The 12,926-nt window shown below is 49.6% G+C and overlaps 2 protein-coding genes across 2 annotated transcripts in view; one reads left to right on the top strand and one right to left on the bottom strand.

The window, feature by feature from the left end:
* The window catches only part of arid1ab (AT rich interactive domain 1Ab (SWI-like)), a 40,526-nt gene extending 32,322 nt beyond the window's left edge, over positions 1-8,204 (top strand). The window contains exons 11-20 of the mRNA XM_029166607.3: positions 68-277; positions 387-591; positions 2,342-2,474; positions 2,637-2,812; positions 2,901-3,030; positions 3,191-3,310; positions 3,452-3,548; positions 3,667-4,486; positions 4,593-4,723; positions 4,837-8,204. Coding sequence (XP_029022440.1) covers positions 68-277; positions 387-591; positions 2,342-2,474; positions 2,637-2,812; positions 2,901-3,030; positions 3,191-3,310; positions 3,452-3,548; positions 3,667-4,486; positions 4,593-4,723; positions 4,837-6,750 — 3,936 coding nt within the window. The 3' untranslated portion in view covers positions 6,751-8,204. The remainder of the gene's footprint in view (positions 1-67; positions 278-386; positions 592-2,341; positions 2,475-2,636; positions 2,813-2,900; positions 3,031-3,190; positions 3,311-3,451; positions 3,549-3,666; positions 4,487-4,592; positions 4,724-4,836) is intronic.
* A 2,224-nt stretch (positions 8,205-10,428) lies between these two features.
* Positions 10,429-11,734, bottom strand: LOC114866287 (uncharacterized). The gene is made up of 4 exons (XM_029168063.2): positions 11,634-11,734; positions 11,482-11,540; positions 10,559-11,395; positions 10,429-10,479 (listed from the first exon to the last, which is right to left on the bottom strand). The coding sequence occupies exons 1-3, from the start codon at positions 11,654-11,656 to the stop codon at positions 10,566-10,568; spliced, it is 912 nt and encodes a 303-aa protein (XP_029023896.1). The 5' UTR covers positions 11,657-11,734; the 3' UTR covers positions 10,429-10,479; positions 10,559-10,565.
* Between the last annotated feature and the right edge of the window lie 1,192 nt (positions 11,735-12,926).

Genomic DNA, 12,926 nt, shown 5'->3' on the forward strand with positions numbered 1-12,926 from the left:
AGTCTGCATGATGAACAATTTGTTGTGTTAGAACATTATTCATCCATTCAATTTCTTCTGTTTTAAGAAGTCAAGCTCGTCCACCATCACCAATGAGAAAATTACTCGTCTGTATGAACTTGGCCCGGAACCAGAGAGGAAGATGTGGGTGGACCGATACTTGGCCTTTGCAGAGGAGAAGGCCATGGGCATGAACAACCTGCCCGCCGTGGGCCGCAAGCCTCTAGATCTCTTCAGACTCTACGTGTCTGTCAAAGACATCGGTGGTCTCACCCAGGTACGGCTGGACTGAGTGCAACGTCAATATTCCAGATAACATAACCGATAAATGTGCAATTGTTATGTTTCTGCTTCCTGAATGCCACCTTCCACTTATCGCCCACCAGGTGAACAAGAACAAGAAGTGGAGGGAGCTGGCCACCAGCCTGAACGTGGGCACGTCGAGCAGCGCAGCCAGTTCGCTCAAGAAACAGTACATCCAATGTTTGTACGCATTTGAGTGCAAGATTGAGCGTGGCGAGGACCCACCTCCAGACTTCTTCAACACGGACACCAAAAAGAACCAAGCAAAGATCCAGCCCCCCAGCCCAGGTAAGCAGACATCATTAGTGGCCCATTTAGTAAAGTCCCCCAGGTTCAAGCTTGTTCTTAGTTAGAGTGGTTTTAATTACCCATTCATTAGACACTCCTGAGTTTATCAGCCTATATGAAAACCCATTCACAGACCATTGTTTGTCTTCTCCCGTCATTCTCCATAAATCACTGCTGTTACTTGAAGGTGGTGTAAATAACAGCGATGTCACAGAAGTGCCCTGCATCCTCTGGACAGTTGCACAAGCAGACCCCTCAGGGGAATTTTGTCTGGCATTTGCACAAGACATGACGACAGACTTGTCCTTTCAATCTCCGCGGCATCGGTTTTTGTGCAAACAGCGACACAGCCGGCATGCCAAACCTTTCAATGAACTCTAAATGTTCAGTAGGAGTCAGCGCACAAACTGGCCTGCATACTAGAGGTTACGAGGGGTCTCTGGACCATGTTGTCACCTGGAAGCTGTTGTTTTGAGAGACTCCTGTCGGGGATGCCAGGAACAGCCACACCGGAGGCAGCCACGTGCTGCTCCCTGCTCTGGATGAGACCCAGGCTGTCAGACACGGGGCACTGAGTCAGTGCTGGGGTGTTGTTACAGGAGCCATCAGGGTGCTTGTCAGCTGGCATCAGCCCTCTAGTTAGTATGAAGGAAAAGCCGGGGGAGGGGGCAGGGTGACTGGTGGCACGGGGCAGGAAAGGATGTCCCATCGGTGGCACGTCCTCGCTGCCTTGTGCCCGGCCCAGGGCTACAGAGGAAAGGCAACACTCCCAAGAGATTAGAACTGAGCCAGAAATGATGAATGGGGGAAGAGGTTTGTGTGTGTGTGTGTGTGTGTGTGTGTATTCAAAACACACAATTCTCTCACTCAGTTTCTATCATGCATTTTTTTTTTCGTCTTCACAAAGTCCCCCCTCCCTTTTCCTCCCTTCATCTTTAGCAGGAGGGAAATCCCTGCCCAAAGGGAGATGAGGGGGAGGGGGAGCCAGTTAATGTCTGTGAGAGAGCAATGGAGGAGGAGGTTGATATGAAAAAATATGAATAAATGTGACCTGACAATGACCCTGGTGGGTGTGACAGTTTAATGAATGGAAACCTGTGAGTCATCAAACTGGTGCGCTAATAGCAAGAAGTCCAGTGGTGAAGTTGAGGACGAGCTACTACACACACACGCGCGCACACACAACAACATAAACAAACGATTGCTCACTCGTGCACAAGCCCACAAATGACTGTCTCCAACTCAGGCAGGAATCTGTCATTCATGGATTATTGTTTTCTGGCGAGTCCTAGAGCCCAGCTGTAGTTCACATGGATGCTGAGCTGAAAAGGTGTTAAAAGTCGTGATGAATTTGAAGGATTCAGCATCTTTTCTAGTTGAGTTCTATTAAGCTAGTCCGTACCACTAGAATTTCTAAATGGGATTTAGTATTGCCAGGAGCATCGTCTGCTCTTGAAAAGCCCCCAGCAGCTTTCAGCCCGTCCTCCAGAGCATCCAGTCTAACTATCAAACATCAACTCATGCCTTTATAGCTGTAGTGAAGTAATGAGGAAGAGCGGGACTTTTCCTCTGGCGTTTTTAAATGTTACAAACCAGAATAGTTCTCAGTTGTTTCAGTGTTCATTTATTCTTGCTGTACAGTGTCCTTGAGTTTTTAAAAATGTGCTTATAATAACTATTATTATTATTATTATTTATTATTATTTGTTGTTGTTGTTGTTGTTTTAGTATGCTTGTTCTTGTTTTGCAGCTGGTTCTGGATCTCTCCAAGGGCCCCAAACTCCTCAGTCCACCAGCAGTTCAATGGCAGAGGGGGGAGACCTCAAACCCCCCACCCCTGCATCCACCCCACACACACAGATGCCTCCGATGCCTGGTGTCAGGTAAGAGTCAGGAAAAAAAACATCTTATTCAAGGAGACCGTTCAACATGTAACATTTTATCAGTTGATGCTAAGATGGGGTGGATGAGGAAAGACTCTCAAACATACATAAACAAACCAAACTATTCAATATTTTACTACTAAGCTCTGTCTCACATCGCAGGAGTAGTGTGAATCTGCAGGACCCTTTTGCTGATGGTGGAGACCCAGCATTTTCCAGGAGGAATGCCATGACTCCAAACTCTCAGGGCTATCAGCCTGGGATGAGTGGCCCAGAGATGATGGGCCGGATGGGCCCATATGAATCTAGCAAGGACCCCTTTGGTGGCATGAGGAAAGGTGAGACTCGCTCAGACACTTGAATCAGGTATTTCAGAAGTTCTGTTCAAGAGGACGCTTACAGTTTTGATTGTTTCTCTGTTTTAAGCTGGAGAGCAGTTCATGCCACCAGGTCCTAACAGTGGGATGGGAGAACAGTATAACAGAGGCCCACCAGGCCCTATGGGCAACATGCAGATGGGCCAGAGGCAGCAGTTCCCTTACGGATACGACCGAAGGTAAATGTTATTAGTTATAGTTAAAGTTAAAGTTATTAGTGTTCAACAACATTTTATAATAAAGATTAACATACAATGTCCTTAAAACTGAGATCAGGTCATTCTTAGTTTTTTACACATTCACATTAAAGCTGATAAGTGCTCTTTGTTGGGTTTACAGACAGGAGCCAGGCATGGCCCCTGACGGCAGCATGGGAACAGGAGCTCCCCAGCCCAACATGATGCCTTCTGGAGCCGATACAGGGATGTATTCACCCAGTCGCCCTCCACCACAGCAGCGGTCAGTACCATATACAAAAACCTCAGGAAAGATGGATATTTTAAAGCAAATACTGTTATCATGCTTAAATTTTACAACTCTGAACTGAAAAGAAAACTGAAAATTATTATTATTATTATTATTGTTTGATTCCATTTTCAGGCATGACTCCTTTACCAATCAATATCCTGGCCAAGGAGCACCCCCTGGTGGCCCATACCCAAATCAACAACCTGGAATGTATTCACAGCAGCAACCGGTAGGATAAGTTTATTGTCTGTGTAACAAATATGAGCATCCATTCTTTTTAAAGCGATAAATGATGTCACAATTATAATTACACGCAACTCTTATGCTGGAATGTTTTCTGTTAACAGAACTACAAACGCCCTGTGGATGGAGGGTATGGCCCTCCCGCCAAACGGCATGAGGGAGAAATGTACAGTGTCCCCTACAGTGGTCAACAGCAGCCAGGACCGCAGTCCTCTGGGCCCCAGGGCCAACAGGACATGTATAACCAGTATAATGCATACCCTGGAGGGGATCGGAGGCCACCAGGCCCACAGAACCAGTTCCCTTTCCCCTTTGGTCGGGACAGAGGACCGTCATCAGCAGGACCCAACTCTCAATCTCCAATGCCTCCTCAGATGATGGGAAGCTCCATGCCCTCAGGTCCAGATGGACCCCAGGGCCCGTTGTGGCAAGGCCGCAATGAGATGGGATATCCTAACTATCCAAACCGACAGGGGCCTCCTGTACCCGGTCAGGCCCCAGGATACCACAGCATGAATCGCTCAGAGGACATGATGCCCTCGGACCAGCGGATGAACCACGAAGGCCAGTGGCCTGGTCACGTCAACCAGCGCCAGCCGCCATTCGGCCCTGGTGGCTCTGGACCCCCAATGACGAGACCCCTGCCATCTACTTACCAGACTACCCAGAACCACATTCCTCAGGTGTCGAGCCCAGCGCCAATGCCCCGTCAAATGGAAAGCAGGACGTCGCCCAGCAAGTCTCCCTACATGCATCCGGGCATTAAGGTGCAGAAAGCTGGGCCTCCAGTACCGGCCTCCCACATTGGCCAGGCCCCTGTGCAGCAACCCATGATCAGGCGAGATGTGGCCTTCCCTCCAGGCTCGATTGAGGCCTCCCAACCCCACCTTAAACCTCGCAGGAGGCTCACCATGAAAGACATTGGTACGTAACCTAATGTCTTGATTGTAAACATTACTTGCTGTCTAACAACACGGATGATGGTCGCATTGGCCCATATTCATTGTGTTTATGCATTATTTTTTCATAGGCACTCCTGAGGCTTGGAGAGTGATGATGTCACTAAAGTCAGGCTTACTCGCTGAAAGCACTTGGGCTTTGGACACCATTAACATTTTACTGTATGATGACAGCAGCATTTCTACTTTTAATTTATGCCAAGTAAGTTCCTCCAACCTACAACTGTTTTTATTAACATAAAAAAAATCACTTATTCAGTCCCACTGCCTTTACAAGACCTTTGTTTTTAATGGTCATGCTCTCTGGTCCTACAGTTGCCTGGGTTTCTGGAGCTGGTGGTGGAGTACTTCAGACGCTGCCTAATTGAGATCTTTGGCATCTTAAAGGAGTATGAAGTAGGAGACCCTGGACAGCGCACCCTTATAGACCCCAACGCTGCTGAAGACTCTGATGATGAAATTCCAATGCCAGATGGTGAGGATATGGACACAGAGGAAGAGGAGGAGGAGGAGGAGGTAGAGGAATCAAAGGCCAATCTCCACCCCTCCACGGTGGTTCAGGTAAAACAGGAGAACTCCCAGAAAGACATGTCTTCAGAAGATGAGGACGAGGAGAAGGAAAGGGGGTCTTCTATAAAGGAACCTTGTACCTCTACCTCACGGTCTGCCTCGGACCCCAACCTCCACTCAGAGAAGCCCAAGCAGGCTAGCAAGTTCGACAAACTCCCCATCAAGATGGTGCGTAGGAAGAACCCCTTCCTGGTGAACCACTCGTCTAAGCTTGGGCAGCGGCAGAGTTTTGACAGTGGCTTGATACACTGGAGCATTGGTGGTGGTGACACTACTGAACACATCCAGACCCACTTTGAGAGCCGGATGGTCCTTCTGAAGCAGCGGAAACGCACAGCGACAGCCCCCGAGAGCTGCAAGAAGGTCCAGAGGCCAGGGACGGCAACGGAGAAGCACGAGAAGTCCAAGTTCAGTCCAGAAGACAAGGCTCAGCAGCCAACACCTCTGACGTCTGAGGCCCCTAAGTCTCCAGCGGAGAAGACCTCTCCTCCTCTTCCCATCGGCGCACCAGTCACTGCCACCATCGATGACGTGCTGTCCGCCCGCCCGGGCTCGGTCACGGAGGAAGTAGTATGGGGAGGCTCAGGTGAGCAGAAAGAGAACAGCAAGTACCCGTTCAGTATCAACCCCGACCTGCAGAGTCGCCGCAACGTGAAGATCCTGGAGGACGAGCCCCACAGCAAGGACGAAACGCCGCTCTGCACGCTGTCCGACTGGCAGGACTCGCTCGCGCGGCGCTGCATCTGCGTCTCCAACATCGTGCGCAGCCTGTCCTTCGTCCCCGGGAACGATCAGGAGATGTCGAAACACCCGGGCCTCCTGCTGCTGCTAGGCCGCCTGGTGCTGCTCCACCACAGGCACCCGGAGCGCAAACAGGCCCCGGTGACCTACGAGAAGGAGGAGGAGGAGGATGAAGGCGTGAGCTGCGAGCGAGATGAGTGGTGGTGGGACTGCCTCGAGGTGTTAAGGGAAAACTGCTTAGTCACTCTAGCGAACATCTCAGGCCAGCTGGACCTTTCTATCTACTCAGAGAGTATATGCCTGCCGCTGCTGGATGGCCTGCTCCACTGGGCCGTGTGTCCCTCGGCAGAGGCCCTGGACCCCTTCCCCTCGCTCGGGCCCCACGGCTCGCTGTCCCCTCAGAGACTGGTCCTAGAGACCCTCAGCAAGCTCAGCATCCAGGACAACAACGTCGACCTCATCCTCGCGACGCCGCCGTTCAGCCGCCTGGAGAAGCTCTACGGCTCGCTGGTGCGCCTGGTCGGCGAGCGCAAGGTGGCCGTCTGCCGGGAAATGGCGGTGGTGCTGCTGGCGAACCTGGCCCAGGGCGACAGCCTGGCGGCGCGGGCCATCGCCGTGCAGAAGGCCAGCGTGGGCAACCTGCTGGGCTTCCTGGAGGACAGCCTGGCTGCCACGCAGTACCAGCAGAGCCAGAGCTCGTTGCTACAGATGCAGGGCGGCCCCCAGTTCGAGCCCACCAGCGTGGACATGATGCGGCGCGCGGCCCGGGCCCTGCACGCCCTCGCTAAGGTCGAGGAAAACCACTCAGAGTTCACTTTGTACGAGTCGCGGCTACTGGACATCTCGGTGTCTCCTCTTATGAACCCTCTGGTGTCCCAGGTGATCTGCGATGTACTGTTTCTGATTGGCCAGTCATGACAGCCGTGGGGAGGTTTCAGCTCCGCCTCATTCTGGTCCCCGTCACTCCCCCTCCCGTGTGTGTGTGTCCGTGTGCGCGCGCTTGTGTGTTGCGTGAGTGGAAAGAGCAAAACTGACTCCTTTCTTTTCCTATTTTTTTAATTTATGCAAAATCACCTTGGATTCCACTGTCTTTCTACCCCTGCTTCTCACTAAAGGAAGGAATATCATGAAGTAGCTGTGGATTTTAAATGTCTGAAACGGAACAATACTGGCAACGAAGAGCAGGTTGGGACCCGGACATGGGGACAGAACTCGCTGCCCTGCGGAGAGAACTTGTTTTTTTTTATTAAAAGAAGAAAAATCGTCAGAAAAAAAGAAAAAACTGTAACCAAAGTTGCTGTCTAGTTTACAGTGAGTTTGGGGGATACGTGTGCTCGCTCTCCCCCTACAGGGGTCGGCGGGGGGAGGGCACGGACTAAACAATATTATGGTTCATGTTCGGAGGCTACATAGACTTACAGACTGTGGTGTGGTATAATTGCTGTAACTTTGGATGCTATATACTCAGCCCCGCAGGAACCACATTATTGGCTGTGAACAGACATACGTCATGGGAGGCCTGTGCAGTAGATTGTAGGACTTTTTTTCTGTACTGTACACCTTAAAACTGTAAACATACTGTAATAATACGGTTTCACACTGAGATCCGCTGGCCTGGCAGCAAACTGTAGTTTTTAAAAACAGTTTTAGTTCACGTCGAGAGAGAAAAACGGCTTTCCCCCCAAAGTATGGTGAACCTACAACACCCTGACCTCTTCTTTGTCCCTTGATTGTATGACTTGACCCTTATATTAAAAAGTCACCTCTTTAGGACTGGTCCTCAACTCTAGATGCAGTCCGAGCTGCAGTGTATATATGATGTTGTACATTACACTTCTCTCTCTCTCTCTCTTTTCTCTACTTCCGTTCCTCATCACCAGTTTTTATTCTTTGATCCGATTACTCGCTCCCACGTGATCTTACTTGACGCCCCCCCACCCCCCCGCCGCCTCTCTCTGTTACATCGGCGCCCTCGCCCTGCTCGTGCCGCGCTCCTGGTGGTGGTGGTGGTGGTGGTGGTGGAGGAGGGGAGGGGGTCTTTAGCTGCTGTCCAACACCACCCTTCAACCAACACAGCTTCAACATTCAGTTTGTCTCCGGTGTAGAGAATATAACAGAAATAATGTTTCATTTGAGCTCCTGCAGAGATGACGAACTAGACCTTGACGAAGAAGAACCATTTGAAGCGTTTTTTTTTTTTTTTTCCAGTGACGCGGATTCTGCATATTTGTATTTCAGATGATGTAGCTAAAAACTTGATGTAAATTCCTCTTTTTTTCCTTTTTTTGGCTTAATGAATATCATTTATTCAAATCTTTATACTATATGTTCCACGTGTTAAGAATAAATGTACATTAAATCTTCGTAAGACATTTGCTGTGGATTTATTCATTCCTTCCCCTCGTGCACAGCTTGCAGCAGCAGCAGCAGCAGCAAATGAAGTGCTGAATTTTTCATGGGCTCCTCATTCGCCTCGGACACAATTTGATACATTTGTAGCAGCGTGTTTTGCTGACGCTCCTCATATTTACACTTCCAAAGACACGGCGACGCGCGCGCACACAGCCCCGTGCAGGACCCAGCTGATCGCATGCACGGCCATGTTTTCCACGCCTGCATTGATTGACATCTCACCCTGACGACGCATCAGCGTTCCTGTCCCTGAAGCGCACACGCTGACATTTACATATATATATTTACACTGTTTGTGGGGTGTGAATCTGGCGCATAAGCGTCTGTTTTACAACCTGTTTTGAATAGAACCCCCCTCAGTAGACGACATAATAAAGGTCTGGAGGGTTTCTTTTTATGGTAGGGCTTCACCGAGGAGACGAGACGAGCATCTGTAAAAGCAAAAGCACCTCTTTGTGATGTGACTTCACTGGAGGCAGGAACAATCGTACCTCTGTCTGCAGCTCCGTTCTTTGGTGCTTTTAAACCCAGCAGCTCCAGTTTGTAACACCCGCTTATTTTTGTATGTGGAACTTCAGATTCTTGTTGCGTTGTCCCTTTGCTGCAGTGTTTTATGGTCTGTGTTACTGCGCCCTCTACCGGTAACGCGGCGGTAACGACACGTTTGTACAGGCACCGCTGTACTGCGCTTGATGAATTGGTATCTGGAGGAAAGACTGTACAGCAGCTCAGCTCAGAAGTTTCTCATTATTGCTAAAACTTGATAAAATTGGTCTGTCTGAGCTGCAAATGCTGATAAAGGTCCTCACATTTCTTCCATTAGGAATGAAGGCTCATCATTTAAAGGACGACACTGCTGCGTTTCTTTAAGATCCCAGATCGAGTGGCTCGTTCTTTTTACGTTAACGTGTTGACACTAAACCTGTTTAAATAGTTAGCATCTGTGGCGCACTGTGTTGGAACTGATTTAGCTGTTATTGTCTCCAGTGTCTCTCTATTAAAGCATCTTTTTAAGTGATAATAATAATCATGGATGTAAATATTGCCTTTGCGCTTCTGCATCTTTACATTTATTTGCATCTGTAGGAACGTGGTTCGAGTTTGGTTCCGTCCTCCAGATTGTGGCCGTCAGCGAGTGTGAGTGAGGAGATGAAAAACATAAAACCCTGTTGAGCTGTGACAATGTTCAAATGCTCATGACACTAACTTTGTTTCTATCCTTCATAAAAAAGTAATACTGCTTTTCAATTATTTCTTTATACACTCTTGCAACTCGACCCAACATTCTTTATCTAATGTTAAATGACAGTGTTTTATCAGTCAACATAAAGCAACTACTGCTGTAATCGGGTTAAGATCTAAAACCTAGAGCAGGTTGTTGTTTTTCTATAGACACCATCACACGGTGTTAGTGTCAAAAGCGTACAGGTGGCTGGTATTCATAAGACAAAGTGACCTGCCTCAATCATGACTGAGCTGAGCCTCCATTTTATTTCCATCTCCTCTTTACTAGATACCTTACCATGCATTACCTTGGTGTAGGAGGTCATAGAGCAGCCTTGGAGTCCACAACCTGGAGAGCACATTGGTTCAGCTAGTGCAAAAGACTGCTAAGTTACTGTTTGAACTAAAAGGTTGATGTCATCATTTGAGAGGACTTGTTTTTGCCATCAGCGCAGAACTGGGACTGGAGGACGTGGAGCTTCTCACTGTGATACTTTGTTGTCAGGTGAAGTTCATTGTCCTAATATTAAAAATGTAAACAATGGTCATGATAATATTGGTTTATTAAATGGGTGATGTTCAAAATTTTAAGAAAAAAAACCCACTGTGTTTAGTATGTAATGATGTTCAATTAAGATAAAGCATCTCCTTGTATCTGTGGATAAGTGAAAGCCAAAAAGCACAAACCCAGACCTATGGGCAGATCAAGTCCCTTTGGCCTTAGTTTTACCACGTCTAGGTCACTATGGAAACCAGCTTCAGTGCAGAGGACTAGCAGCACTTGTCGACGACCATCACTAGAACCACCACTCTGACAATTAAAGAAACAATCACAACATTTCAAATCTGCTGAAGGATCTGGAGCAGATTCTTGCAACACATTTTGCACACAAGGTGGCGCCACGTCTGCATTTAAAGCACATTCAGGCTTTAGCTTAAACAAAACAGCCACAACAAGGATGGAATACATAAATTAACTTTTATTTCAAAACAATTCTTTTACTCCTGCACCTATGGGGGAGGAAAAAAAATTAAAAAAAAGTTGAGAACCAGGTTTGAGGAAGCATCATGGAAACAACGAGGAGCTCACCTGTGGGTCAGCGACGCAGCTTGACCTTGTACCACCTGACCTTCTGACCCCGAGGCTTGTATGACGCAGGCTGCTGTGGCTTCAGGATCCTGCCTTCCTGCTCGCTCCACGCCGGCGGCCGCCTGATGGCGTGTCCGCCCAGGCGCTGGGGGATGCTGAACGTTCTGCTTGCCCGGCCAGAGCCCGCACCAGAGGCCGAGCCGAACCGGCCGCGCTTGCTCGGGCTCCTGGCGGCGCTTTGCCCGCGGGGCCAGTCTGGAGCGTAGCTCGCGCAGCTCACGGCCGCGTTGGAGGCAGGCGTGGAGCTCTGGGGAGGGTTTCGCCGGACGGGGATCTGCGGAGGCCTTTCATTAGGAGGCGGGGGGAAACGAGGGGCTTTAGACGACCCGTGGCGACGACGTGAAGTCACTCTTTTTCCAAGGCCACAGGCCAAAGTCTGACCCTCAGAGGACGCATCTGCTCCCACGGGTCCCGGAGACCCTGCAGCCGAACCCTGAGGCCTCTGCGCTGGAGACTGGGAGTCTGACGTCTTACTGGGAGACACACCATTGCTAAACAGATACTGGTTGGACTGATCGTGACTAGTCTTTTTACTAGTAAAATGGTTGATGGAGCTTCCGCTAGAAATAGGAGTAAACCAGTCCAGATGTGCTGGAGGCAGTTTCTGAACCTTCACTCTCCGCCAGCTTGTTTGCCGCCCGTCAGCAGACGCGTGCGTCCACTCACTCAAACCACCGCCGTGGGCCGAGGCTGCGGAAACAGGCGCCTGTCTGAGTTCACCCTGGAGGGGGCCGGAGCCAGCGTACCCGCCGCCGCCGCGTCTCTGGGAGGCCGGAGCTGCAGGAAAAAAAAAAAAAAGAGCGGAGGCTCAGCGGAAAAGCCGCAGAGCGGAGTCACAGCGACAACGCGCACGTCTCACTGACCTTGCTGAGACCAGGAGCAGCGTGCACGCTCTGCCTGAACCAAACAAACGAGCAAAATCCTGCGGAGAACACAGATATCAAGGTCAGCAGTTTGACACACACTCAGAGTAGGTTGGAACACAAAACGAGCGCGCGCGCACACACACACACACCCCAGATGAACTCCACAGGCCATTCCTACACACTCCTCACGCTGATCACCCGACCACCGCCTCTAATGTGAGCTCAGCGCAGACGTCGCCTTTCTACAGCCTGCGTCCAATCAGCCTAATGAGCCGAGTGTCTGCAGGTGCTGACGTGAGCGTCTGCAGATCTCTTCTTCGCACCTTTTGTCTGCACGGAGCGTCTCAAATCTCATGTTTATGTGCAGTAAAAGCTTGTGTTTGCCACCGGACGCTCTTTTATCCCCGGAATGACCTCAACGCTCGCTCTGCGGTCAGATCCGACCCCCCCCCCCCAGAAAGGTCACATTAGTGCCAACGGCCTCGTTGAGTTTATTAATGGTGCCTCCAACACACTAACAGCATGGCATCAGCCCCCTTTTGCTTAAAGGTCACAGATCAGCTGTTGTATGAGAGCGGTGCGTGATCCGCTTCGCTTCCACCCGCGCTCCGAGCGCGCGCCGGGTGTGAGGCTCCGTCGCCCGGTGCTCGGCCACTGCAGTCTCCTGCTGCAGCGGATGCAGGCGACAGATGACGCCGTCCTGCTGCTCCAGAGCCGTGACAACGCGCGCCCTCACATGCGACGGCCAGATGAGTGCGGCGACTTAGATCAAAGACCCAATTTCCTGTCAAAGGAAGTAGCGCCGAGAAGTTCAGCCCGCTCTGGATTCCTTCCATCGCATTCATATGTGAGTATTTCTGCTGACATTGAAAATGGGAAGCATTGAAAAGCTGCGTGGGTCACGTGTCATATTCAACTTTAACTTTATACTTATCACTTTATATTGTCCCCAAGGGGGAATTCTTGTCCACAGACGCTGCACTTGTTTGACAGTGGTACAGACAAAACAGCACAATAACAATAATAACAATGAGGACAATAGACCACAACAGAATAGACATAGTTCATCTGGGTATTTGGTTTATTAAAGTGATGACTCAGGGGTCTGGGCTTCGTCCAAGGTGGGTTCCATCAACATGACTATGCGTTTAACTGCATTATTATTTAGTTCTTCTAGGTTGCAACAATTAATTGAGCTCCTTTGTCTCGCAGACATTGAGGTTCATGTATTTATCCTCACGCCACTTAGTGAAAAGTGCAACAGTGGTGATGGAGTTATTGTCTTTGTGTAGGGCAACAATGGCTGTATCATCAGATTTAAACGAGTGGTGAACTGAGGCTGTCATTGGTGGAAAGTCTAAACAGCAGAGCCAGTGGTGGTTCATTCGAGTTAGTGTTTATGCAGCAAACACACAGAATCAACCCGTACAAAGTATCACAGT

Source organism: Betta splendens, chromosome 11, assembly GCF_900634795.4.
Source record: "Betta splendens chromosome 11, fBetSpl5.4, whole genome shotgun sequence".
Taxonomy (NCBI): domain Eukaryota; kingdom Metazoa; phylum Chordata; class Actinopteri; order Anabantiformes; family Osphronemidae; genus Betta; species Betta splendens.

What these genes read in the sequence shown, in the direction of transcription:
- LOC114866287 (XM_029168063.2), bottom strand. Translation starts at nt 11,656, where the DNA reads ATGGCCTGTGGAGTTCATCTGGG. An exon ending in GCCTGTGGAGTTCATCTGGG is followed by an intron (nt 11,541 to 11,633) that starts GTGTGTGTGTGT and finishes TGTTCTCCGCAG; the next exon opens with GATTTTGCTCGTTTGTTTGG. An exon ending in CTGCTCCTGGTCTCAGCAAG is followed by an intron (nt 11,396 to 11,481) that starts GTCAGTGAGACG and finishes TTTTTCCTGCAG; the next exon opens with CTCCGGCCTCCCAGAGACGC.